At 42.6% G+C, this 26,147-nt stretch overlaps 1 protein-coding gene across 1 annotated transcript; it reads right to left on the minus strand.

Moving 5' to 3' along the window:
* Positions 1-6: 6 nt before the first annotated feature.
* On the minus strand, positions 7-25,130 carry gigyf1a (GRB10 interacting GYF protein 1a). The gene is made up of 27 exons (XM_029454468.1): positions 24,878-25,130; positions 21,284-21,897; positions 21,120-21,183; positions 18,087-18,216; positions 17,772-17,867; positions 17,457-17,574; positions 16,697-16,805; positions 16,284-16,436; positions 16,191-16,237; positions 15,134-15,369; positions 14,839-14,953; positions 14,440-14,631; positions 11,302-11,456; positions 10,894-11,062; positions 10,314-10,615; positions 9,966-10,066; positions 9,720-9,820; positions 9,554-9,627; positions 9,210-9,347; positions 8,614-8,829; positions 8,283-8,500; positions 7,962-8,119; positions 7,609-7,772; positions 7,181-7,225; positions 6,685-6,829; positions 2,471-5,751; positions 7-2,322 (listed from the first exon to the last, which is right to left on the minus strand). Exons 3-26 carry the CDS (start codon positions 21,152-21,154, stop codon positions 5,684-5,686), a joined length of 3,285 nt encoding a protein of 1,094 aa, XP_029310328.1. The 5' UTR covers positions 21,155-21,183; positions 21,284-21,897; positions 24,878-25,130; the 3' UTR covers positions 7-2,322; positions 2,471-5,683.
* Between the last annotated feature and the right edge of the window lie 1,017 nt (positions 25,131-26,147).

Raw genomic sequence — 26,147 nt, forward strand, 5'->3', positions numbered from 1 at the left:
GCTAAATGCTATTTATTTAGTATTTATTTTGTTCTTCAAACAAACAAAAGCCAAACTATTTACACATCTTTCAGTTGTTCTTTTCCAAAAGAGTTTCATTACATGTATGCTGTTATTTCAACAACATTCAAAGACTTATTATGCAAAGGAGCTGAGCTGACTGGGATAGAACTTTCAATAAATCTTTTAGAACAATATTGTTGGAACTACAGTGACCAGAGCTAAAACAAACCAGACTTCATACCATTTTAAGTGGACAGGCCGTGACAACATCTTTTCAAAGGCTGCAACCAAACATCCTGGGCTTTTTGACACCACAATATTGCAGTTTGTCTAATCATAAAAGCACATGTAGTGCAGTAAAATAAACTGCAAACAACTTGGTTTTACTCTATAAAGGCAGGCTGACTGACAAATAACTAATTCCACACAATATCAGCATTTAAAAATGTCAAACACTCGTATGGTTAAAGTCAATTTTGTTTTGGCAACTGATACAGCAACATTAAACTTAGTAACCATTAAGTATCAATTCAAGTTACGACCTGGAGCCTCCTGTGGCTACTTCAGTTTAGACAGTTATCTTTAGCAGGTATCTTATCCACCAGAATGTCAGCTAAACAAATGTACAAGTGTATTACAAGTCTAAGCTGAAGGTATTCAATGAATATCAGTTGCCATTTGGATTAAAAACTGCATATTGTTTAGATATCAAGGATACAAAAAAACTACTGGTTGACTAAAAGCATTACTCTCTCAAATCCAATTAGATATAGACACACGGAACAAGACACTTTCCACATTTTCAGGACATAGAATTTCCTTTCAGATAACACACAACCTACTGGTCAATTCCTTAACTATTCAGTGCATTCGGAGATGGTCAGCAGGACAGACAAAGCCGCGGCAATCTGGGCCCAATTGTGACCCACATCGAGGGTTAGTGTCCAAACCCACAAATATTACAAATCATGCTAGCTTGCTCTTACAATCATGCTTCTCACAAGACACATGTAAAAAGTACCTAGTTGCTTCCAGAACATTCGAGTCTTGCGGAGTGTAAAACATTTACCAAAAAAGCCCCCACATGTATCTCAATTCGGACGACCTGTCACTCTGGTTCAGTTTAGTCTCGAGCAGTATATCCAACAATAGTTATCGCTCACACAGCAACAAGTCTGTGCTTTAAGCCAATTCTGTGCATCGCACCCTTTCAGCTCAGCTCCACACAGTACAGACTTCAGCCCTTTATTAAGCCTGCACCTTCAACCATTAGCTAAACAGGAAATCTGAACAAATCCACTCTTCATTTTTAAGGAAACCAAAAGGGCAACAAAAGCTAACCACCAGCAAAATCAGATTAATCAAAGACCGCTTGCTGCTCTATTCTTTAGCTAAATAGTAACTTTCATGGTGATCAGATGTACATGTATCAAATTAACACAGAGCAGACTGTCCTGTTTACCAACTGTCTGTCTTTAGAGGACAGTTAAAGAGGTGGTTTCCAACTTAAATTTATCATTTACAGAACATTTTCAGTTAGCCATTCAGGACTGAACTATACAATTTAAGGCATGTTGAACAGAGAAATAAAGCAAAACCACTATGGGAGAAAAATCAAAACACAAACTTTTACATTATTTACAAAGCTCAGCGTTTATATTGATGAGCAACGATTCTGGTGTGTATCTGTAGGATTTGATATTGATGTGTGCGGACGTGGCTCCAGAGGAGAGCCACTGTAACTGTGTGTATGTTGCGTTTGCTATAGGTGTGCATGTAGTGTGTCTGCAATGGCTTTGAACTCTAGAATCTATGTGACATGTAGCTACTCGTTTGTGTTTTTGTCATGTTTCCAAGTCTTTTTGTTTTGTACAATTCTTTCAGTTCATCCAGTTCCACAGCCGCGGGGATTCCTGGTGACTTTGATGTAATCCAGCAACGTGCATCGAAACTAAATCCAGCTCGGTCTCTGACGTGTGGGCAGGTCTCGTTTCCCGCTGCTTAGAAGACCTCCACGCAACCACCTGAGAGTTTCAGGCCGAGGTCGGCGATGACATCTGGGCGATACGTGCCACTTTCTTCTCTTCCTCGCGGAAGAACGCCTGATCAAATGCAGACCTAACACTTCCAACACAGATGGGATCCATGGTCGATAAACCTGTAACTTCATCTGGTAACTGTCCAACTGATAATGCCAATGGCCAGCCCAGTCCGAGGTCAAGACAGAAAAGTTGCTTAGGGTTTGAGTTCAAAGGTTTAGGGATGGCTGTAGATTAGATCCTCCTTGCAGAGGGCAGCAAATAAAGCACAGCCAGACTCCTGTGAGAAGAAGGAAAGAAAGCGCACAGGACCATCATAACGACACGGTTACACAAAATAAAATGCAAAACCATTAACCAGGAGTACAGGGATCAAATTAAGTCCTTAGTATCCAGTGCCAAGGAGGAATTAAGTAAGGATATCTTACCATTGCCAAATATTTTTCCTCCTGCTGACACTCTACAGCTCTCTAGGCAGTCAGCGGGTTGGGAACAGCTCTTCAAACCCGCGTCTGCCTCTTTACTGTGCATGTTGATCAAACACTCTTGGCGGGACTTTTTCCGTAGCAACTGCAGCATCCATTTTGATAAGTAACTCTCAATCAGTCTCGGAGCCACTTTAGCATGTCCAACAACTCAGTCCCTGTTTTTTATTCCCCTTCCATCCCCGATTAGTTCAGGGTTACTGGCAAACTAAGGGAAACTCACAGCGAGTCTATCTCAAAACTATATTCAAAAAGATTGGTTTTCCTTGAAGAACATTCACTCCATATAGTCTCATGAATTTTCCTTCATCCATTTGCAAAGTTTCTTTCTACTCGGAAAGATAATACAAAAATATGGTTATATACAGGAGGTCGGAGAAGACGTGCTTCTCAAGTCTCTTATTTCAGTTTTGGGAATATCTTTTCAGTGACTTTGTCAAAGTCGTAGCAATCCTCCTGTTGAAATTGTGCTCCCATCCCCAAAATGGTACCTCACAGCTTGAATGAACAAAAGTGCATAGGTGAGTTGGTGAGGGCAGGGTGTGAGTGCTTGTGAAGAGTTGAGGTGAAGACAAGCGCACGAACCAGGTGTACACATATCGCCTTCTCAGTTCCCTCTAGGGTCTGCACTCCGTTCTCCACCAAACAGAGCCCATGCCTGATTTTCCTGCCTCCGCTCCACGGTTGATCATCAAGTCTCAGGATCCATGACGGCACACACAAAAAGGTACAGTTAGAGGATCTTGTCCATGTTCTTGTGATACCTGCCACTCTCCCTTAAAAAAAAAAAAACCCAACACCACTCAGTGTCCATATGGCAGAAGCGCACTTGCAAACCCCACCCGTTTTATGTGGGAACAAAAAAAAGAAAAACAAATTAAAACAAATAACAAAAAACTGCACCCACAGATATCCATGTGGTTTGTAAACAACCAAAGCTCCAGTATGGAATAGAAAGAGTCTTTTAATTCTTAGTCACTATTTGTACGACCAGGATTGTAGAGGCAGTGTGTTCAACTGTATCCATCCCATGTTTTTTTTTTTCTTCTTCTCCACTGTGTAAGTAAAAAAAAAAAAAAAAAAAAAAGTTCTCGCTAAACTCTTTGAAGCTTTTTTGTATTTTGTTTCCATTTTTGAAATCTTCTGAGGAAAAATAAAAGTCTGGTATCAGCACGGGTTTCTTGTCATTTTTTTGGAATACATTCAATATTTTCTTAAGAAATAATACGCACACACACTTCACATGGCGATAATGAAACAAAAATGAAAAACAAATTAAGGAAAAAAATTAGAACACACAACAAAAATAGCAGCCCCAAGTGCTCATTATCTTAGTCCAAATACTTTTTAAACTTTGTATATAATGTATATATTCATATATATTTTTCATTAAAAAAAGAAAACTCGTCATTACCAAATTGCAACAACGAATAAGTAACACAATATGCTAACATTTCATGCACCGTTCTGTGCACTTGCACATTAAGATGCTGTTTTTTTTTTTCAGAGTCAGAAACTCGACACCTTTCATTCACAAGTTCGAGAGCTGACAAAAGGCAACGTGATCACACCCCCAGGAAAACAGACTGGACTAACCTTCCGATGGATCACCCCTAGACTGAACTAGAAATATTTACGATATAAACTTACATACTTTACATACACTGTGCTGAGCACTGACACACACCGCACTCACTCTCAAAAAAGAGTTAATGTCTCAATGGCCACGCACCCTATCCAAGTTCTTAGGCACAAATGTGCATTCATACACATACAAAAAAGCACATGTATTCAAAATGAGTACCTGTAGTCATAACTCATTTCTATGAACAGTAAATGAACATGCACACTGAAAACGCACACATACATACAAAGTCTCATTCTGATGCACACACACACAGTAATGTCCCTCATGATTTGCCCTGCCTGCTAGTCCTCACAGGTCTAGAGACAGCTCCCCGTGGGAAGAGACGAAGGGAAATAAACTAGTGGTGTCATCATGTGAAGAGCGCAAAGCTAAAATTTACAAATGTATGCATTTCTATTTAGTCTATCTGGGGATGAAGAGCTGGTGAGAGAAAGGATGTGTTGTGCAATTGCCCTCTCTCTCTCTCTCTCTCTCTCTCTCTCTCTCTCTCTCTGTCTCATTCATTCATTCAACTCTCTCAAAAACACGCAGATCAAGTCCCCTTTTGGAGAAGGGACACATACACACTCTCTAAACATGAGAATACAAAATTACCATTTGAACAAAAAAAGACAAAAATGGCCTCTTATGTTTCATACATCTTGGTAAGCAACAAAAGAATGAAAAAAAACCAAAAAGAACATTGTGCAGACTGGTATATTACTGACACAAACCAACCATCACACATCAGTCACTCTCGCAGTCATTCCAACATTCACAAAAATATTCACTTCTATCACTAACCCCCATTTGTTTGATTTTTTTTTTTTTTTTGTTATTTCTTTTTTAGGCAAGTGCAAATCTTCAAGTTTTTTTATAATCCATTTTTCAATAGCTTTACTTTTTATATAAACGTAAAAAAAATGCTAAACAAGAGAAATATCAACAGTGTTTGTCTTTCGAGAAAGGATTTGCTCTCTGATAAAGGTTTCAACTAAAGGTCCCCCTGACTTTGAAAACCTAATAGCCCAACCATTCACCCCACCGACTGTTTCACCGCACCCTTCCAGTTCTGATGCACATGCACACGCACACAGGTAATGTGTCTGTTCACATATCGTATGCGCACCGATTCCCAACACACACACACACACACATTCACACACACATGAAAAAAAACTATTCAAATCCCATCTCAATAAAGTGCATTAGTTCAGTATAAGGTGCTTAATCTTTTGAGTGCCAGAGGATACCCATCTTCCTTTTAACATCACCCCCCCCCTCTCCCCTGCTCAAGTGATCAACTGGTGCAGCAGGGAGCCCTTTTTGTTCTTGCCAAAGGGAAGGAAAGAGTGGGAGGCGCAGATCCAGGCGCCTCCACCCTGCTCCCCCCCCCCCCTCACGCTTGCTCCCTTCCTATCCCCCCCCCTCCCCACCCCGGTTCCCCCAGCAGTGCACATTCGTCATCAGGTTTGTCTGATTAAAAGACAGAAGGCCTCAGGTAGCTATTGCTGCTGCGCTGCGTCACATCAGTAATCCTCCACCATCTCCATCTCATTCAGGCTCAGACACTCGCCCGCGTTGTGGAATGAGTACCCTGCAGGGAGGGGGGGGGGGCAAGAGACAGAGAGAGCAGAGTAACATCAGAGGAGACTGGGACATTGGCTGAGAAGAGCCGACGGGGGATAAAGATGCAAGCCGGAAATAATTAGATAAGAAGAGCCCGCTGTTATGGAAAGGTTAAAGCTTATTTGTTAATGCAAGAAACAAACTAAGAGAAACTATGAATATTAAATGTACCTTTTACCAAAGTACCAAACTGAGCCGAGGACGTAACATGCATAGGTCCAAATGATTCAATGTTTCAACCAGCAAGCGTTAGTAACAGCAGGCTTTATATCCATCACATGTTGGAGAGATAAAAGCGGTCTGTGGACAACCTTCTCTCGTCTACAGTTGTTTATATATTAACAGAATAATAAGGCCGTTTCATTTTTACCTTTATCACATTTGTGTCAAGATTCAAAAAACCTTACTGTCCACCACGTAGTGATAGAAAAGTGTCTCGCCTGAAAGGCTCAGAAACACGTTTAGGAGTTTTTCTTTCCGTTTCCAAAAAGCAAGGCCACCTGTTAACATCTAATTCAAAAACCAGCCACATCCCATCCCTGGGTTTACGCTCCAAACTGCCAACGGGTGCATAATTAACTTCAGACATAAGCCTACCCTACGAGCTCATCCGACTCGCCACCTGTTGTGGGTGCAAACAAGTCATCGGGAAGATGCAATACTTTCTGCTGGAGCGTCTTTTGTTAAACCAACAACCCTTCGATTCCAGATGATGAATACATTTTTCATTTTGGCTTTGACGCAACAACAACTGTCCGAGTGTGTCGCTGGTGTATTTGTTGTGTTTTTCTATAATCACGATGATAATCTGCGGTTATGCAATTTAACGCTTAAAGGCTAGACATTTATAAATGCATGAAGTCTAAAGGAAGAAATATTAAATGGCTGCGCTGTCACATACCTAAGATGCTGGGGTCAGAGTGCAGCATCATGGGCTGTTTCTTCTTCATCTTCCCTCCCTGGTTGTCATAGAGACCAGACTTGCCCATGTGATTGGCTTGAAACATGGACTGCAGGGTGCTTGGATTCATACCTCGCATTGAGTCCTAAAAGAAAAAGGCAAATACATGTTAGTTTAGACACTCAATAGCCCCACTTAGTGTTTAGTTGGGTTATTAAATCACAATCACTGTGACAAATGGAAAATGTATCTATTTGTATCGTAGTTTCCATCCTTTGATGAAGAAATGCATTCCCTTTCTACTCATAGCCTTCACTTGAATACATGTGAGACCCTCCACTAGTTTCATTACACAATGCTATGGTTAGTTTTAAACACGGAGGGCTGTTGTTGTAGGAGCGGGGAGACACAACAAGACACGGTCACTGTTGTTCTCATTAACAACTCGGCTCCATCAGTGTTCGCATGTACAGTTCAAAAGCACATCTTCACTTACCTGCAGAGGGAAGTTCATGTTCAATCCAGCCACTTCCTTTGATAACTGGGAGACATAAAGAGGAGAAGGAATGCCACAATGAAAGAACACACTTTTTATTTCATGTAGCCAGTTAATAATATTATTAAACTTACATCATGGTGTTTAAGAAGCCTGACCTTCATATACAATCATGCATATGCTTCAGTCAGTGTAATAGGAACCATTTCCCAGAGTTCTCACTCAAAATGTACCGGGTCGCACTTCCTAGTCATCGATTATTTTATTATTTGTAATGAATGCATAATGTAATGAAGCACATATTGCTATTGCAAATATACAGGTTATTGTTTGTGTTTCCAACATTTACTAACGCACCTCACCTGTTGGGCATAGCCAATGAGAACTGTACTCAACAGGTGGTTTATGACAGATGTCGTCAGGCCTACCTGCTGCTGCTGTCTCTGTTGGTTGGCTTTCTGTTTGGCACGTCGCTCCAGAAACTGTTTGGCGAACTCTTTGGCTTCCACTGTGTCTCCTAGGTAGGACCGGATGAAGTCCAGTACTGCATAGGGAGACTCCACCTCCTTCAGGTAGGCCACAATGGTGGCAACTTAATAAAGACATGAAGTTAAAATGATTAGTAATGCTGGGGGAAACATGTTGAGATCAATTTACTTTTAAGTACATAAACAATAAAAATGCGTTGTATTTTAAAAACACATAGCAAACAGCTTTCAGGTTCAGGGTGAATATTCCTCATCCTTGAAATGGCTAAATACATAAAAGCGGAGCAGCCTACCATCCAGAGAGGAGGAGGAGTTGTTGGCAGAGGTGTTGAGAGCGTGCAGCATCTGTTCACACCAGGTAGTGAAGCCGTCCTGAGGCTTCATGCCCTGCAGCAGCTTCAGCAGCTTCTCCTCATCCTCTGTCCGCTTACGACGCATCATATACTGATCACTGCAACGCACAAGGTTCAGAGCAGATTCATCGTCATCAACTGAAAGAAGTACACGTAAGGAATATTACAATGCCCTTTGCCGCAGTATTTTTAACAGGCCATGAAATATTCCTTTGGCATGCATAAATACTGATTTTAGTTCATTTAATCTGGTTCATGTACCTCAGTGAAGGGCTGCTTCGGCTGTTCTTCAAACCCATGTTGTTGTTGCTGCTGTTGCCACGCAGGCCGGTTTGGTTCTTCACAGCCTCGTCCCACATGCCCATGCTGCCTGAAGAGCTTCCACTCTTACCCTCCATACCTCCAGGCCCGCCCCACATGCCAACACCATCCGCCCACTGCCCTCCCATGGAGGAGCTCCCCATCGACATGCCAGAGTGCTGGAAATGGATAGAGAATTATTTTAGGCAAATTATCATTTTCTACTGGCATTCTCTACGACTTTGTGTATGAAACCGTTGAAACATTTTTCATTTAAGTTGCTGACACTCACGCGGTCTCTCTGCTGCTGCGCTCTCTGTTGCTGCTGCTGCTTCAGGAGCCTCTCTGCCTCCTGCTGCATTTCCAGCAGAGCCAGAGCCGGGGGCTTTCCTGCCTTGGAAAGCCCTGAGGAGGGAGCCCCGCTCCAGCTTGAGCTGCCCGCCCCGGGACCCTGCTGCTGGGGGGTCTGCTGCAGCAACTTCATGATCAGTTCCTGCTGCTGACGACACTATAGGTTTAAAGTGGTCATTTATTAACAGTTGAAACGCATTAAAAGCCACCGGACAGACATTCATATTGCATTTCATCTTCAAACTGATCAAGTTATATTTAATAGTTAAGGTCTCTAACTTAATGACATATGTAAACTCAAAAATGTAAACATAATTGTGCTTTATAATATTATTACTATTATAATATTTTACAATATTAATGAACCAAGCCTGAAACAAAACAACAATTTTTTAGTGTACAAAATCAATACATAAAATACATTATAAAATAAAAAAGTCTATATATATATATATATATATATATATATATATATATATATATTTGCTGCCCAAGGCAACAGAAGGGTTAGGGAAATGTAGCCTTCCTTCAACTCACCTGCTTGCGTCTGAAAAGCTCCTCTTCCTCCCTCCTCTTCTGCTCCTCCTGTAGCCTCCTCTTCTCCTCCCTCCTCTTACGCTGCTCCTCCTCCTCACGCTTTGCCCTGAGTTCAGCGTCTCGCCTCTCCTGCTGGAGCTGAAGGGAAATAATCAGGAGTCAAACTGAGTAAAAGGCATAAACTGACTGACTGACTGTTCTTGTGCCTGTGAGCATTGCTACCAATTTGTCTAGCTAGCAGTACAAATGTAAAGTTATTAGCTTATGACAGTGAAGACAAGGAGATACTTTACAACTGATGTGAATTCGCATTGCAAGGCTGAAAATGTCACGACTGAACCCACCTTTTGAAGCTGTTCGAGAGTTGGACCCTGAGTAGAAGGATTCATTGTTATGTCCCAAAGACTGGCTTCACCGCCTACATGGAAATAAAATTGGGTTATTTTAGCATCATTAGGTAGAGACATGTGTTGTTGTCGTGTGCACATGCACAGCCAGTCCAAAATGTACCTGACGGCTGTGAAGCTGAGGTATGCATGTCCCACATGGACCCTGTATCTGGCACTGACATCGACCTGTTCATCGAAGGCATTATCCCCTGCTCACTGCATCTGGAACAAAGTAAAGTCAAACACTGAAAATAAAGTCCAAGGTCTAAATCACCTCTGTGAAATGACAGAAACTAGGACACAAACACAAATTAGGGTACACTAGTCCAGACATGTCAGGGGAGAACTACATCCCCCTATAGGCCACCTGTTAATGAGCTGGAATAGCTGCTGCTGTTGGAGCTGCTGATAAAGAGCCGCTGCCGCCAGCTCCTGTTGCTTTTTCAGGCGGTCCTGGTCCAGGTTTCCCTGAAAAGGAGAACACGATCGCCAGTCAATACACGGCATATTCAAACTCGAGATACCAAAACACAGCTATATAGTGGGGAATTGTCCATTCTTTACAAATGGACCAAAGAGGAATTGTGCATTTCCCCAAGATGATGTAAAAGATAACGCAGATAATGCAGAATTAAGATGTTAGCTGAAACACAAATACAATGACAAACATTTCAGAAATCTCATGTTAGGAATTTGAATGAATGATTGGTTTTACCGTAACCTGTCTATCAATCTTCCCCCTCCTCTGCATCCTTCCCTCCCCATCTTCTACGTTGGCTGAGCTCTGACTCACAGTCCCGGCGGAACCACGGTTGGGCTGCGGGCGCTGCGTCGGTGGTGGCTGTCTCACCAGCAGGGGCGGAGGGGAGGGCCCTGGGGCGAAGGGCACGCGGCCCCACATTTTAATGACATCCCCCAGGGGTTGGAAGCCCTCATCGCAGCCCCGCTTTACCAGCAGGGTCATGGTGAAGTAGCCAGCCTGGAACCACTCGCACATCTCCACTGTGGTGAATGGACCTGGTAGTGGGTAGGAAAGAGAGAGAGATGGACACAAAGAGAGAGAGAGAGAGACAGAGAGAGAGAGAGAGAGATGGACACAAACAGAGAGAGAGAGACAGAGAGACAGAGAGACAGAGAGACAGAGACAGAGAGAAATTTGTTGAGAATGCTAACTCTGATCATGTAGCTGACTGTGTTCCTCATTGAAATTAGTTCCGACAATAGCAATATTTATGAATCAATATGCTCTGCTTGCATGCATGAGCAACTATAAACGCCTCGGTGTGCGAGTGTACCCTGGATCTCTCCCTGTGGGTCCTTGTAGAACCACTTCATGGCGGCTTCATGTGACAGCGGAAGAGCGGCTGCTGTGTTCCTGCTGTCCTGCTGATGCTGCAGAGCCTGGGTGAAACACTCCTCCTCTAAAGAAGTGTCCTGCAGTGATGCCACCATCTTCTCTGCCTCCTACACACACACACACACAGCCTGTCATTACACGTTACAAGAGCATTTAGGCTTTAAGCTTGGGTCAAGTGCAGCACAACTAATGTTGCTATGACTGTTATGATCGACAAATTGAAATAATATGGGTACATTTCATACAGATTCATTGTTTATTCAACCGATGACTCCAGAATCATTTGTAGACAATTATATATGATTTCAGAGACAGATGCTTGAAATGTGCCTCCTGTTGTTCTTACCTGCTGCAGGTGCTTCATGCCCTCATCGTCCTCTGCGTCTCCTCCAGGTGGAGGGAGGAAAGGAGCAGCAGAGGAAGTGGGTGGAGGAGGCAGACGTGAGGAGGTGGGGGCTCTGGGGCTCAGCTGGGCCTTGGAGAACCCTACTGGAGCCATGTCTGCACAAAAACAACAAGAAACATTAGTAAAACAATTGATCCTATTTTATTTTAGTGTTTCTATGTGTGGGATGGTGATGTTGGAGTAGAGCCTCCTAATGGCTCTGTGTGCGATACAGCGGGTTCGGTAAACAAGATATTAAATGACTGCGGCTAAACATATTGTGTATCAAACCAAAATATCAACATGGCTATATTTCCTCCCACACTTACTGTCCTGAGACTCAAAGAGCTTGGCTGAATACAAGAAAGCCAAAGCGTTAGTTAAATAGCCACGACAATAATTTGTTATTCAAAAAACATGTATGAACAGCCGAATGTTTGGATGGTGATGGTCTGTAAAATAAATCTGTACAACGATCAGATGTAGTACTGGCAGCTCCAGTGCTTCCAAACGGGATTTAAAGGGTTAAAAATACTTTTTAGACATTTTATTGGTGACCGTCAATATGACATATATACAAAACCCCAGCTCCTGCTTATATATTGTTATGGAATCTACTGCTCCCAGAAAGTGGAGGATAAATGTGCACATCTGCTGTAGATTAACAAACAATGTGGGAAGAATTAACTCAACATCGTGTCACTGTGGCTGTTTCAGGGTTGAAAGCTTAATACTTGCTGATAATTTGACAAAAGCAGGGAATGAAAAATGGCGGCATTTGCCGTTAAGCTTTTACTTAGCAGCAAATACAAGCAGTTTGCCACTGAATTTAAACTCATTGCTCAATAAAAAGCTGGTTGAATCAGAGCATAGCGTTAATAAATCCATACTAGATATTCGTAGTAAGTTTGACATATTTCCCAAAAAAGATTAATCTTCAGTGTTGATAGCTTCAGTGCAGTCAGAGACGTAAACACCATGCATACATTTGTATCACATATCATATCATACTATTTGTATTGATTGGGAGGAAGGGCCTCCCTGATCTAAACCTGAATGTTGTTTGTTGTTGGACTTCTGTGCTAGTCATGGAATGGCCATAACAAACCCCATGTTCGAACATAAGGATGCTCATAAGTGTACGTGGTACCAGAGCACCCTATGCCAAAGGTCAATGATCGATTTTGTGATCGTATCATCTGATCTGAGGCTGCATGTTTTGGACACTCGGGTGAAGAGAGGGGTAGAGCTGTCAACTGATCACCATCTGGTGGTGAGTTGGATCAAGGGGTGGGGGAAGACTCTGGACAGACCTGGTAAGCCCAAATGGGTAGTGCGGGTGAACTGGGAACGTCTGGAGGAAGCCCCTGTCCTGGAGATCTTCAACTCACACCTCCGGCGGAGCTTTTCAGACATCCCTGTGGAGGTTGGGGGCATTGAACTTGAGTGGGCAATGTTCAAAACCTCTATTGCTGAAGCTGCGGTGATGAGCTGTGGTATCAAGGTCTTAGGTGCCTCAAGGGGCAGTAACCCTCGAACACCATGGTGAACCCCAGTGGTCAGGGAAGCCGTCCGACTGAAGGAGTCCTTCCGGGTTAGGTTATCCGGGAGGACTCCGGAAACAGTTGCAGGGTACTGAAGGACTAGGGCGGCAGCCGTGGAAGAGGCAAAGCAGCGGGTGTGGGAGAAGTTCGGAGAAGGACTTTCGGTTGGCACCAAGGTCCGTCCGGCACCTCAGAAGGGGGAAGTGGGGAACCATCCAAGCTGTGTACAGCAAGGATGGGTACCCTGTTGACCTAGACTGAGAAGGTTATCGGGCTGATGGAAGGAGCACTTTGAGGAACTCCTGAATCCGACTGACTATGGTCTCTATGGTAGAGGCAGAGCTGGAAGCTGATGGTCATGGAACAACGGACCAACTCTTCACTCTTGCAAGGATCCTGGAGGGGGCCTCGGAGTACGCCCATCCGGTCTACATGTGTTTTGTGGATCTGGAGAAGGCGTATGACCGGGTCCCCCAGGTGATACTGTGGGAGGTGCTGCAGGAGTATGGGGTGAGGGGGTCACTTCTGAGGGCCATCCAATCCCTGTACGCCCAAAGCGAGAGTTGTGTCCGGATACTCGGCAGTAATTCGGGCTCGTTCCCAGTGAATGTTGCTGGCCTGAGGATCTCATTGCAGCTCTTTGCAGATGATGTGGTCCTTATGGCATCATCGGTCTGTGAACTTCAACAGTCACTGGATCGGTTCGCAGCCGAGTGTGAAGCGGTTGGGATGAGGATCAGCACCTCGAAATCTGAGGCCATGATTCTCAGCAGGAAACCGGTGGATTGCCTACTCCGGGTAGGGAATGAGCCCTTACCCCAAGTGAAGGAGTTCAAGTACCTCGGGGTCTTGTTCGCGAGAGATTGGCCGGAGAATCGGAGCAGCGGGGGTGGTACTGCAGTCGCTTTACTGCACCGTTGTGACGAAAAGAGAGCTGAGCCAGAAGGCAAAGCGCTCGATCTACCGGTTGATCTTCGTTCCTACCCTCACCTATGGTCATGAAGGCTGGGTCATGGCCGAAAGAACGAGATCACGGGTACAAGCGGCCGAAATGGGACGGGCGGCTGGCGTCTCCCTTAGAGATAGGGTGAGAAGCTCAGTCATCCGTGAGAGACTCGGAGTAGAACTGCTGCTCCTTTGCGTTGAAAGGAGCCAGTTGATGTGGTTCGGGCATCTAGTAAGGATGCCACCTGGGCGCATCCCTAGGGAGGTGTTCCAGGCACGTCCAGCTGGGAGGAGACCCCGGGGAAGACCCAGGAGCAGGGAAGTTTGGGGTTCCTTACTGGAGCTGCTGCCCCCGCGACCCGATCCCGGATAAGCGGTAGACGATGGATGGATGGATGGACTATTTGTATTTTATCCACATCTTGCCCTACTATTTTACACTTACCATTTCAAAATACAACATGGCTAAACTGATGAAAATAATACATATTCCTCTATAGAAAAAAGAAACAACATGAAATCCTAAATAAATAAATAAATAAATAAATAAATAGGTACATAATAGCACTGCTAACTAAATCTATCTTTGTGTTGTTGAAATAATCTGTACCTTCATTGGTCATGCTGCTGGCCTTTACAGGGTGGCTGTTGTTGAGCTGAGGATTGTCCATTACTGGGAAAGCGTTGCTGGGCCGGGGCTCCAGGGATGGAGGGGGACAGTGTCGGAGTGCTGGAGGAGAGGAGGAGGGTGATGCTGGCTTTGTCTCGCCATCCCCTACAGCAGAGCCAGCTTCTTTACTCTCTGTAAGGTGAGAGCAGAGGAAAAGAAAGGGGGAAAAAACATTAAGTAGGGTGACACAACCATTAGTTATTAATTCCTCCTGGACCTGTGATCAACTGAGAAAAAGATGCATCGACAAAATACAAACAATTTGCCGTTTTTCACCTACATATTCCAAAACATATTCTAAAATCATCAAATAAAATAAAAGATTAAGTCTTTCCTCACCCTTGTCTTCTTCAGCACTGCTTCTCTCCATGTCAGCGAAGTTCTCCTCTTCATCCTCCTCTTCAATCCCCCTAAACTCGAACTCCTCCTCCAGGATTAGGTCCTTGCCGCCCTTCTGACGAGAACACGTAGAAGAGATGAAAGAGAGCAACAAATACTCATAGACATTCAATGACGCTAACAATGAAAGAAATATCCTGGCTTTCAACACCGTTTCCATATAAAGACTTTTTTTTTTTTTAAACGGGTACTTTATTCAAAAGAGTCTGCTATTGAAAATAATTTAAAAACACACCTTCATAGTCATGAAAGCTCCAGAGGAGTCAAACGTGCCCATCTCCCCGTCCTCGTCGTCTGTGCACCACTCAGGCAGGCCGTCCCTGTCACCCTCTAGTCCCTCACTGCCTGCACGCCGGCGGCCACCACCACCACCGTGGCCCTCAGAGTCCCGGAAATCGAAATCAAACTTCCTCCGACGACTCTCACCTGGACCAGGATGTTCCCGCCAGCCTGCTGAGCGAGGAGCACCATCTGACAAAGAAATGAACAGCCAACGGTGAGGACACTGTCACAAGTAAGTCACAAAATTAAAGTGAGGAAGGATCAGACTGCAAAAACGGTACAGAAATCAGGTTTCATAGGAGAAGCGCATTGCCAAGTTACAAGCCGTTTCCCAGACAATCGTGTGGTTATGTATTGGGATCTGTTATGTCTCACCTCCTGTTTAGAGTTTACAAGTATAAAACAAAACAAAAAAGGTCATGTGGTCTCATAAACTGCAGCTCTGTTTACACACCCTACTCTTATTGTAGAAATCCCCTCACTGCCACTAGATGTCACTATATCTACTGTTTAGGTTAATCCTGCTGCACACATGATCACAACTGAGCTTTGATGGCATGGAGTAAAGTATTTTAAACATTATTAGCTTTCTCCATGTATGTTGTTACACATTGTGAGAAAACTGAATTTCATGTTTAAAATGTTACAGTAAGGGCAAATCATTTGGGAATAAGACATAATACCATTTATATAACATACATAGTTCACTAAGTAAGCAATTTGTCAATAACTAAATTGGAAGATTTTATTTCCAGTTAAGAGTGTTAACCTCCTGAAGCCACCAGTTTCTCATACCCATTCTAAACTGCATATAAAATGAGCGAACAGCTGCAGGCCACATTGAAGAATAAGATCATATTAAGTGTGTGTGGACTGCACATCATGTCTTTTTAAAAGAAAATAAATGATGAAGCCTTTGCTTTTTTCTTGTGTACAGCTTTCATTTCCAAGACAAACAAGAGTTTGAGGCAGCGGTACGATACAGAACTAAATGTTTGTACTTATCATACCATCCCTGCGGACTCCTGCAAGTCTCCAGTTGGTTCCTGGCTCCCCCACACCCACACCCACACCCACACCACCCCCACCACCACCACCCCCCCTCCTCCTCCTCCTGTTCCTCCCGGAGGATGCGCCAGTTGTCGCTATCAGCCCTTGTGAAATCCTTCCGCCCTGGAACCACGGGAACTCCAGTCTCTTCAAAGCCAGGACGCCCCACCTCCCGCCGAAGCGGCTTCTCAAATCGACGCTCACCCCTGAGGAAAGGAGGAAAATTAAGAGATCTTAGTTAAGTGATAAAAAACAAACAGGAAAATGAGCCCAAAGCATTACGTGGTTTTTATCTTGGAGAACAAATGACCAGCCAAAACTCGCCACAGACCCACTGACAGTTTAACCAGGCCCATGAAGAAGAAACTTGACATATACTATAGTTGAGCCTAGGCAGATAAGAGAAGCTGCACTTTGAGCCAGGATTTATTTGACCTTCAGGTAGTGTGTGCTAACTTTTTCTTACCGATCATCCCAGCTTTGGCTGCGAAGTATCTCTCGGCCGCTGCGTCCGAAGCCCACCTCCGGTTCTTCAATACTTCTTTGGTAGAATCCTCCTTCACCACGACCTCGTCCTGGTTACATGCACACGTGTTTATATTTTAAAATCATCATCATCATCGGAATGAAAGAACTTGTTTCACTCAGTCGAATGTGCGCTCAAGTCTTTTCTGCAAACACTTTTATAACTTAACAAAATGTCTTGTAATGATATACGATTCGCTTGCATCTCCCTCAAGCTGCACAAAGCCAAACATGGCAGCATATGCACACAAATGATGAAGCCCACACGGCATCATCCTTCCAAGTTGTTTCCTTGGTTGTCCTGAACCGGACGGCTGGTGTTTACATTGGCCATTGATAGTGCTGTGTGTGCACAAGGTGAGTTCATAAGCCTCGTGGTTTCAGAAAGGTGCGGCAGGACAAAAGGAGGACTATTTGGACAGGCCAAGAGGAAGTGTGCTGCATCAAGATGGTGGAAGAACAGAGGGATATAAACACTTCAGTGGTTGGCTTGAATAAACTGTTTCACTTTCTCTGGATAACAGCCATTGTAGTTTCAGCCAAAGGTTTTTGGGCAGCATTTTTGTTGCTGTTGGACTCGTGTTAGTTTTAGCACAAGTGGTTGTGGATTTAAAACGCCTGCACTTAGACTGAAATCAATGCTGTACTTTATTTGTTGCCGTCGCTCTTCTAATGGACGTCTGGGAGTTTGGTGCCTTTACCTCGACCACCTCGAGCGGCCCCTCGTCCTCGGACCACTCCAGCTGGGACGGCCGCGCCCACCCCTTTTCCCATGAGCCTCAGCACCGCCACACTGTTCACAGACATGGAGAAGTTCCTCTGCAGAGAGAGAGAGAGAATGGAAAGAGCAAAAGGGAGGCATGTGAGGAATGTGAGCTCACAGCCACCATTTGTCAACAGACAGAAAAGATCGCTTTGAAACGGAGTTCATATCGCGATGAGATATTGTAACATGATGAGCTGTAACAGTTTAACATTTGCAGGTATCAGTGTGTTTGTGGACGAGAGAGGCAGACCTGCTCCTCCTCAGTGAGAGGCACCAGTGCCAGTGGCTGCATGGGCTCATCTTGCAGAATAGCAGCAAACTCCTTATCCTGCATGTCCTCTGGGACCTAAAACAACAACAATAACAACAATAAGAGACACTTACGATGACAAAACTATCTTTCAAAGAACAGGTTTTCATTTGTGTGGATGGGAAAGTCAATGTACATGCTGGTGTTTATAAAGTGCTGGAATCCCCCTCAACATTACTCAACATTGAAGATGATTTTTCTAATTGTGTGTCTCATACAGTCCAGAGAGAAGCTTGGTAGAGTATTCCCACTAACCTTGTTGTCTTTGATATAAAGTGCTAACATCTCCTCTCGGCCGTAGCGGTACTCGGCCAGCTTGTACTTTGGCATGGCGGGGGAAGGAGGGGGGGACGTCACACTCCCCCCACTGGACAGTGCACGGAGCCTGCGTGAGAAAGAGTGCAGGAATCATTAAGGATTATGTATTTTTAACATCAATACTTCTGGTATGAATCTCAAACACACCATCCAGACATTTGACAGGCCGGACTTGATTGGAATGTTGCATCTTTAAGAATGTAAATGTGAACACATTACAAACAAGTTACCAAACCACTGGTCAGTGTTTCAACAGGAAATGACTTTAATGTAAAAGCTGGCACGATGTGTTGTTTCTGTCTACTGACTGGAGCCGACTAAAATGTAGGAAAATCACTTTTAAATAACTTAAAATCCCCTGTTGGCACAGAATACCAGAAAAGTGCAGCTATTGTGCAAGTGTGATAGAAATCCTTTTCATCTGTACTGAAGACAAATATCCAAACATTAATTCCCTAAATGTTCTGCAAGTCTAGCGTCTTCTTATGCAGGTCCCCCTGAATACCTTTGGCACAACACAGAAGATATATGAGCTTTCCAATCTCAAACTTTCATTTAAAAAAGCAATTACTAGCAGGGCAGATTCTGAGGCCTGCTGCTCAACAATGGCTCCATTCACATGCCTCTACAAACTGTGTCATCGACTCAGCCCCGCATCAAAACCACATGGAACTCTGGGAGGTGTGTTGGTGTGCGTGTGGGATGCAAGAGTTAAAGGAAAGACCAGTTGGTAGCATGTGGAATATCAAAGTGGGTAAAAACGAGTGGTGCAACGACTAATATGAATAAAAAAAAGGAGGGGTGAGAAAACATTTATGTGATATACTAACAAACACATTTTTGTATCAACTTCACTCGTATTTACCCTCCCCAAAAAGATAGAGCATGAAATCTTAAAGACCTTCCACACTGAAATCAATACACTGGTAATCCTCTGTGAGTCTTATGGAGCAAAGGTTGGTCTAATAACCGTTACATAAATCTAAATGCGAGGCGGAATGTTTTCCTTTTGAAGTCTGCCACAATGACTAACATGCTCGCCGGCTCTACTGCCAAAAAACCCTCAAATAGTCTAAATAATTTTGCATTGCTAAGAGGCATTACAAGACTTGTAAACATGCGGCCAGACAACTGTATGTGGTGAGCACAACAACATGCTACTATTTAGCTATTTTAAAAAAGGACAGAAGTGGGTTAGAAAGGCCACTGAGAGGAAAGCAGCTGCAGATGTGTAAAGAGAGAAATATTCTGCAAGGCTGGCACTGCACCAAGAATGCACACAGCAGTGACAGGCTTTTAGGGATTGAGTGCTACCAAACTGAAGACTGCACCCCCCATTAAGCACAACACAAGCATTCACTGAAGAGGAGGAGGAGGAGGAGGAGGAGGAGGAGAAACATCAGAGACAGACAGAGATGGACAGGACACCGCTGTGACAATACCTACATCTATGGCCCTGTTCAGGTATTAAGATGAGATCCGATCACAAGTGGAAAGCTCATGTCAGTCCACACCTAGCATTGTGTCTCCACGTGCGTCTCGACACATCGCTTGTGATCGGAGCTCTATATGTAAATAAACACCAACATCGTCTCTGTTTGCATTCTCAAAATTGTTATTGGTGTGTATAAATTTCAGCTGCTAGTCACACATGAACCATACATTTTTACAGAAACGTGTGATGATTTGAAAAAGCGATGCCTACAGTCTGTGTGCCGACATACTGCTCTCTGCCCGACGGCGGTATAGGTGTAATATTTTCAGGTACATTTTATAAACCTAAAAGTATTAGGTTATTGTCTACAGACGGGTCCCTTTGGACAGATCTGTGCAGTGCACTGGAACAAAACACTGACACAGATAGTATGATAACAACGTCCAAAACCAGGATTCATTCTCGGTGATTTCCTTGACATGAGAAATACTTTCAAAATGCAAATGTTTAAAAACACAGAAACGGCCAAAATACACTTAGCTACCGTCGTGGACAAAGCCAGTAACTGAACACTTACTTCCTCCAACGCAGAGGATGTCAACTGAATAGGCGGTACTTCAATGTGGCCCAGGACACACTGAAGTACACACTGCCAACAGAATGTGGCCATATGCCCGGACCACATTCGGGCGATCGGATCTCAATGCGTCCAGAAAGTGCCTTCGGTGCAGTCGCACCTGAATTTAGAGATTGTGCACTTGTGATCAAATCACCAAAGACACATGTTAATGCCCGGACTGAACAGGGCCTTTGATATCAGGTAAAAACTGTTCGTGATTACAAGAGAAAACTTTGAAAGTTACAACTGAACATTGCTTTTAATTACATACTACCAGCCCACTGAACTTATTATTATTATTGTTACTGTCGCCATGTGGATAGTTATAGTGACATTTTCAAGAAGCAGTGATGTTGTTTGGTCTCTTCCAGAGCAAAATATGCAACTACTGAGTATTTTAATCATCAATTGATCTGCCTATTACTTTCTTGTCACATTGTTGTAAAGCCCAAGGCAACGTTTTCAAATAGCTTTCTTTTTTTAAACAAACAGTCCAAAACCAAAGGTTAACAAAGAAAAACAAGCAATTCTTCACATTTCAAAAGCTGGACGCTGCAACTATTTGACATTTTTTAAATCAATCAATCAAAAACAACCGCTATGGACAATCCTGGTACCGAGAGGATGACTCCTAATTTGCTGCATGACGAGCCGTCTTTGAAATGAAAGCCACATTTTCATGAAATAAGCAGCAGATTGCAGTGAATCCAAGTTTTTTTTAAGTATTTTCCTCTTATTTTCTTCCACCATCAGAAAACGACAGGGCCAGTAACCGTCTACACATAACAGAATGTGGACACATATAAAACAACATGGAATAAAGATGATAAAGAGCAGCTGATGAGGGGAAAAGCATCAGAAGATACTGCTCTATGTATTCAGTACTACTTTAATGTGAAGAAATAAGATTAATTACCATTCTGGGCCGAAGTTAAGAGTCTCAGCAGTCATATTCCTCCCGTCCACACAGAACTGAGTATCTGAGGAGAAACAAATATGGTTTGTTTTTCTGCGGAAAAGAACGCAACTTGTTTAAACTGTAGAATCAAAAGGGAGTAAATGTGCCCCGAACAGTCTTACCCTGTCCAGATGATCGGAGCAGGCTGGACTTTGCTGGACCAGGCTAGAGCTGGCTGGCTTTAGTTAGGCTTAGGTGACTAGAAGGCTGAGTGGTGCTTAAGCTGTGGTCACAGAGCTCCCCAAACACACAGACACAAAGAGAATAGCTGCCAGTTTCAGGTGCTTGAGGAATACCAGGTTATCAGGTCCTAACTAGGTAAAGAAGGGGGTCTGACTATAGTTTGGAGAACGGAATCTCCTGCTACTCACAGCCAAAAATGGTTGATAAACAAAAAAAGGAAACAAAAAGAACCTTGGAAATTAACAACAGAACAAAAATAAAACACTCTTGCTAGTAATAATGTTTTCTTTTCTTTCTTTTTTTACAGCAGTTATATCTCACATTAAAGTTAAAAATATGAGTCGATTCATCAAAAAAGGTAACGCAGGAACGAAACAACAGCCAAAACACTGAAACAGGCTGCTGGAACAGCTGCCAAGAGCAGACGCGACTCGCACTCCTCTTTACTTTTCTCTCTCCCTCTGTCCCTTTTTCTCTCGCTCCAACTGAAATGTGGATTGACGGAGACCCTCCAGGTAACTCCTTTATTTCCTGTCCTCCTCCCTTAGCACCACTGAAAATCAAGCAGAGATTGAGAGAGGAGATCAGGTGAGAACAATGTTAGAAGTGCACACTTAATACATTAGCTGTTGGTGGGATGCATTTTTACAGATTGGCAGTCTGCTTATAGTGCAATAGGAAATTAAGTGTATTTACATTTCTCAACTCACTATTCTAACATCATGCTTTGACCTCACTGATAGGTACTGGCCTAATTTAATCAATCCGATACAGAGCACACTGAGCTGCGGTATTTCTACACTGAATACATGAAACTATTTCTAGTGTAGTGCTCCATCATGGCCCCGTGTTTCTTGCTGCTCACAGGAGAATTTCCACTTAGAAATTTAGGGAGTATATTTAAGAGATGATGTGAACAGGCTGCTTCTAAAGCCATGCAGCTGTTTGGAGATTGTTCCTATAAATGTCATGGCAACTCCACCAACACCCAGGCAACACAATTTCAACAGCAAATGCTCATATATGGTTCGTGTGTCCTTATGCATTTAGCAAAGACCTAGCAACTTCACATTTAAACAACTTCTTCGCTGTTATATTTATGATGCACGAGTAAGCCACACCACTTTCATTCAGTAAAGTTAATAGTGACAGACGTACAATGCCTGCATGGCTGTTCACAAGTTATACCGATGTTTATGAACTTTTTACCATCACGAAGATTGTTATTACTTTTCACGGAGCACTGCCCTCTAATACATCAGGCCACCCGGCCAACACAATCTCAACTAGCTGGACTCAAGGTGTGATTTAACACAAATCGTTTAACACTGCAGGGGTGGGCGATGTGCCATCATATAGCTTATGCTGTTGTTAACAGCTCTGAACAACGATGTGACACTAAAAATACAACAGACAACAGAGAGAACCATTAATGAACCAAAAAATGCAGTGTGAATTTAATTTGATTCACATAATACTTGCCATTTCAACTTTAAGAATTCAAAAACTAGTTCAATATTTCGGATATTTCTATCTTTAAGGATCGCATAACTTTGCAACCTATAAGTCAGCGTCACCTTCCTGCAGCTGCACGGCCATGCTATAAGTACCAGATTTCATTTGATTCAGATTTCTAATTCTGTTGAAATAGGAATTTATCATGAACATGTTTGAAGATTTTGGTAAACAAGCTAAAACTCGCCAATCACTATAAAAGAAGAGGCACTCAGCTCCGAACACTGATCGGACAGAACATCAAATATGTCATTCTGAATGACTCGCATAAGACAGTTGTGTATGCTTAGAAATAATGTCAAACGTCGACAGTCAATCAATCAAGTTATTGCTACATAGCAATTGTAATAGTTCATTTTAAACGTTTCAGCATTGCTCACACATCTTTGTTTACTTGATAAGAAAGTTCTGATATGTTGTAAGAGGTAGAAAAACAAGCTTTTGATGCAAACGTGGCACTTGTTGGTGTTACGTTATATCAGCCTTTTGGAGGTTCACTATTTACATCAGACTATTTAATAATGTCATTTTAATTGACTTTTATAAAATGAAAATGGTTGTGAATGAAACTGAGTTTTTTTGTGTCCAGTACATCATGATTGCAATACTTTAACAGTCTACCTTCTAAGTAGTTTAAGGGACATTAAATAACACAACTAACAGTACTGAAATATACATGTTTACAGACCTTTGTAAAAGGTACACTCGACATGGTTATATTTTAATTTGCCGTTATTTCGCTCAAGATAAAGTTGGCCTTGTGTATGTGTGAACTGAAGTTATTTCAACATCAATAAAATATTAAGTGACAAAATATAGTCATCATGGTGGTAAAGACCCCTGTTGGAAAATGTATTATTATAACTTCAGACCTCTGGTTTGCTAACAGTTTGATCAGCTCCTTTGAGCTACGAGGAGAATGCCTCACAGTATTTGATACTGGTAATCATACTTAAGGTTATGTTTGATAATTCAGCAGCATTATGACTTATAACACATCTGTTTTACCATTTTTTGTCAATTGAAAAAGGCAGCAAAACACAAAAACTTGTAACATTAGGATTCATTTATGGCATTGGACTTGATTACGGCAACAATTAAGAATATATTAATTTAACTTCGACATCTGACTGCCGTTATTATGGCTTCGAAGTATTTCATAACTCAACTTCCGATTTCAGGCCACAACAGGCAAAATACTAACATATTTACAGTCTAGTACTAACTTTTTACTGAGAAAACTGAAGCAAGGTGACGCAGAACATAACATTTCTCATACATGTTGATATTTGCGAATGTTATGCACTTAAAAATGTGGCGGGATAACTATTACAAGATGCAAGAAAGTCGACTGAAAATCCGTTCAGAAGCTGGCAATCAATGTATACTAATTTGTAACTTTAACAAACTAAACTATGTTTAATTGTTTGGTCGTAAAGATGGCTAACATATTGACAAAATAGCTCGAGTTGACATTAGCTACCGTCAGTGGTTGCGAGCTACATTAGCTTTTAAATTGTTGTTTTTTCAAGTCAATTAACGTTACAGCAGATCGACGTGTGGGTAAAGAAAGATAAACCAGTCGTTACAACAGTATTTGCAACCGACAATATCATATTTCTGTTGTATAACAGAGATAGGTTAGCTAGCTTGCTACCTAACCTAGCATAAGGTATGCGTTGATCTTAAAGGCCTTGGCTTGTAGGTTCAAATGACACCAGATATGATGGCGGAGGGGGCGGAGTGTTCGGATCGGACTCCCCGGCCTTCTCCGCCAATGTGCGGACGACCACCTTCACTCCGCTGTCGGCGTTAAGCTAGGGCTAATGCGATGTAAACAAAACAAAACACACTGACAGAAACAACAGAGTTTTAACCGTAAAATAACCTAGTGCAAATGGTTTTCTCTCACGACAGATAAATCCAAACCATCCGACCTGCAAGAGACGAAGTTAGCTTGTTAGCTCACGTTAGCCAGCTAGCTAAAAGACAAGCTGCAAAGAGGAACCATGGCTTACCTTCACTGTTTATAGCTAACGTTACCAGACTGGTTGTCTGCACGGTGTGTCTACAGCCAATATATCGTATGCATTGGTCTCTTTAAACACTGTAAACGTATTCATTCGACAGAATCGTACTTTCAGAAAGTCGTGCTCTGTATTTTATTTATTATTTTTCCCCTCTCCTCCAACGGTCGCTGCTGCGTATCAGTATGTGTCTGCTGGCTCCTAGTCGCTGCTCTTCTTGTTGTTTGTGTTTCGGAAACATGGCCGTCTGTGTGATACCACGTGACTGGACATTGACAAGCGGCTAACCAATGTTGTAGCAGGGCAAACACACCCCTATTTATCAGCCTGGACACAGACGTGTACCACACTTTGCAACGGCATTTTTTCCAAACGCAGATGGAGGCGTTTGATTAGCAAGTGAACTGAGCAGCAAGGCCAACTTTAACATAATATTGTGGTTTTTTTTTTGCTTACAACGAAAACAGCCAGCTCAATAATACACATTCGCGAGACAGGAACGTGTAGAATAACTAAATTAACTCCTGACAAAGTTGTTTATTACACTATGCAGTCAAACGCATCTTGCTTGAAATGCATAATGAGATATTTAAAGTTATTAGCTATGAATACCCTTGAAAATGAACTGAATGACTAGCAGAGCATGTTGAGTAGCAATGTCGAACTGAGCATGTGCAATACTTTTGTGGAAGGCAGGATCGGGTTTAGTCAGAAGAGGGCGCTCAGTGCACATATCCTGATCCATTCTTAACATGGCACACACATGCATGAAGGCTAAATTAGTACTGAGAATACATTTCTCAATAAGGGGGTGAAAGTGGATGAGAAAATATGCAGATATAAAATATAACTTTAATGGTGTGTATCATCTGGAGATGTTGAATATGGAATTAATTACATGAAAAAGTGCAGTTTCATAATCTTATGAAATGATCTTATGATATGTTTTAAAGTATCGTGCACAACAGGGTTGAAAATACTTATATGTATGAATAAACATTATATTTTAGTAACTTTATTACAACAAAGAAGAGCAAAAACAATTAAAAAGGAGATGATACATCACCAGTCACCTCTTGCTGTCTGTCTGTAATGTTAAGGTGTTAGTCACAATAAGGTGTAAATCAACAGTTTTTTTTGTATGAACAAAAAGTAAGAAAGCTTGCGGAAGTAATTGTAGATAAAAGGTGGGACGAAATGTAGATGTTTGTAGCATTTGAGAACTTTTTAAAACGTCTTGATTCTTAATTACATTTTTATT

Source organism: Cottoperca gobio, chromosome 18 (assembly GCF_900634415.1).
Source record: "Cottoperca gobio chromosome 18, fCotGob3.1, whole genome shotgun sequence".
In the NCBI taxonomy this organism is placed as follows: Eukaryota; Metazoa; Chordata; class Actinopteri; order Perciformes; family Bovichtidae; genus Cottoperca; species Cottoperca gobio.

Excerpts from the sequence above, each read along its gene's own strand:
- gigyf1a (XM_029454468.1), bottom strand. The coding sequence starts at position 21,154 with ATGACTGCTGAGACTCTTAACTTCGGCCCAGAATG. Across the intron at positions 18,217-21,119 it reads CTTAACTTCGGCCCAGAATG|GCTCCGTGCACTGTCCAGTG; the intron begins GTAATTAATCTT and ends TTTCTCACGCAG. Across the intron at positions 8,830-9,209 it reads AGCTTTTCAGACGCAAGCAG|TGTCGTCAGCAGCAGGAACT; the intron begins GTGAGTTGAAGG and ends TTAAACCTATAG.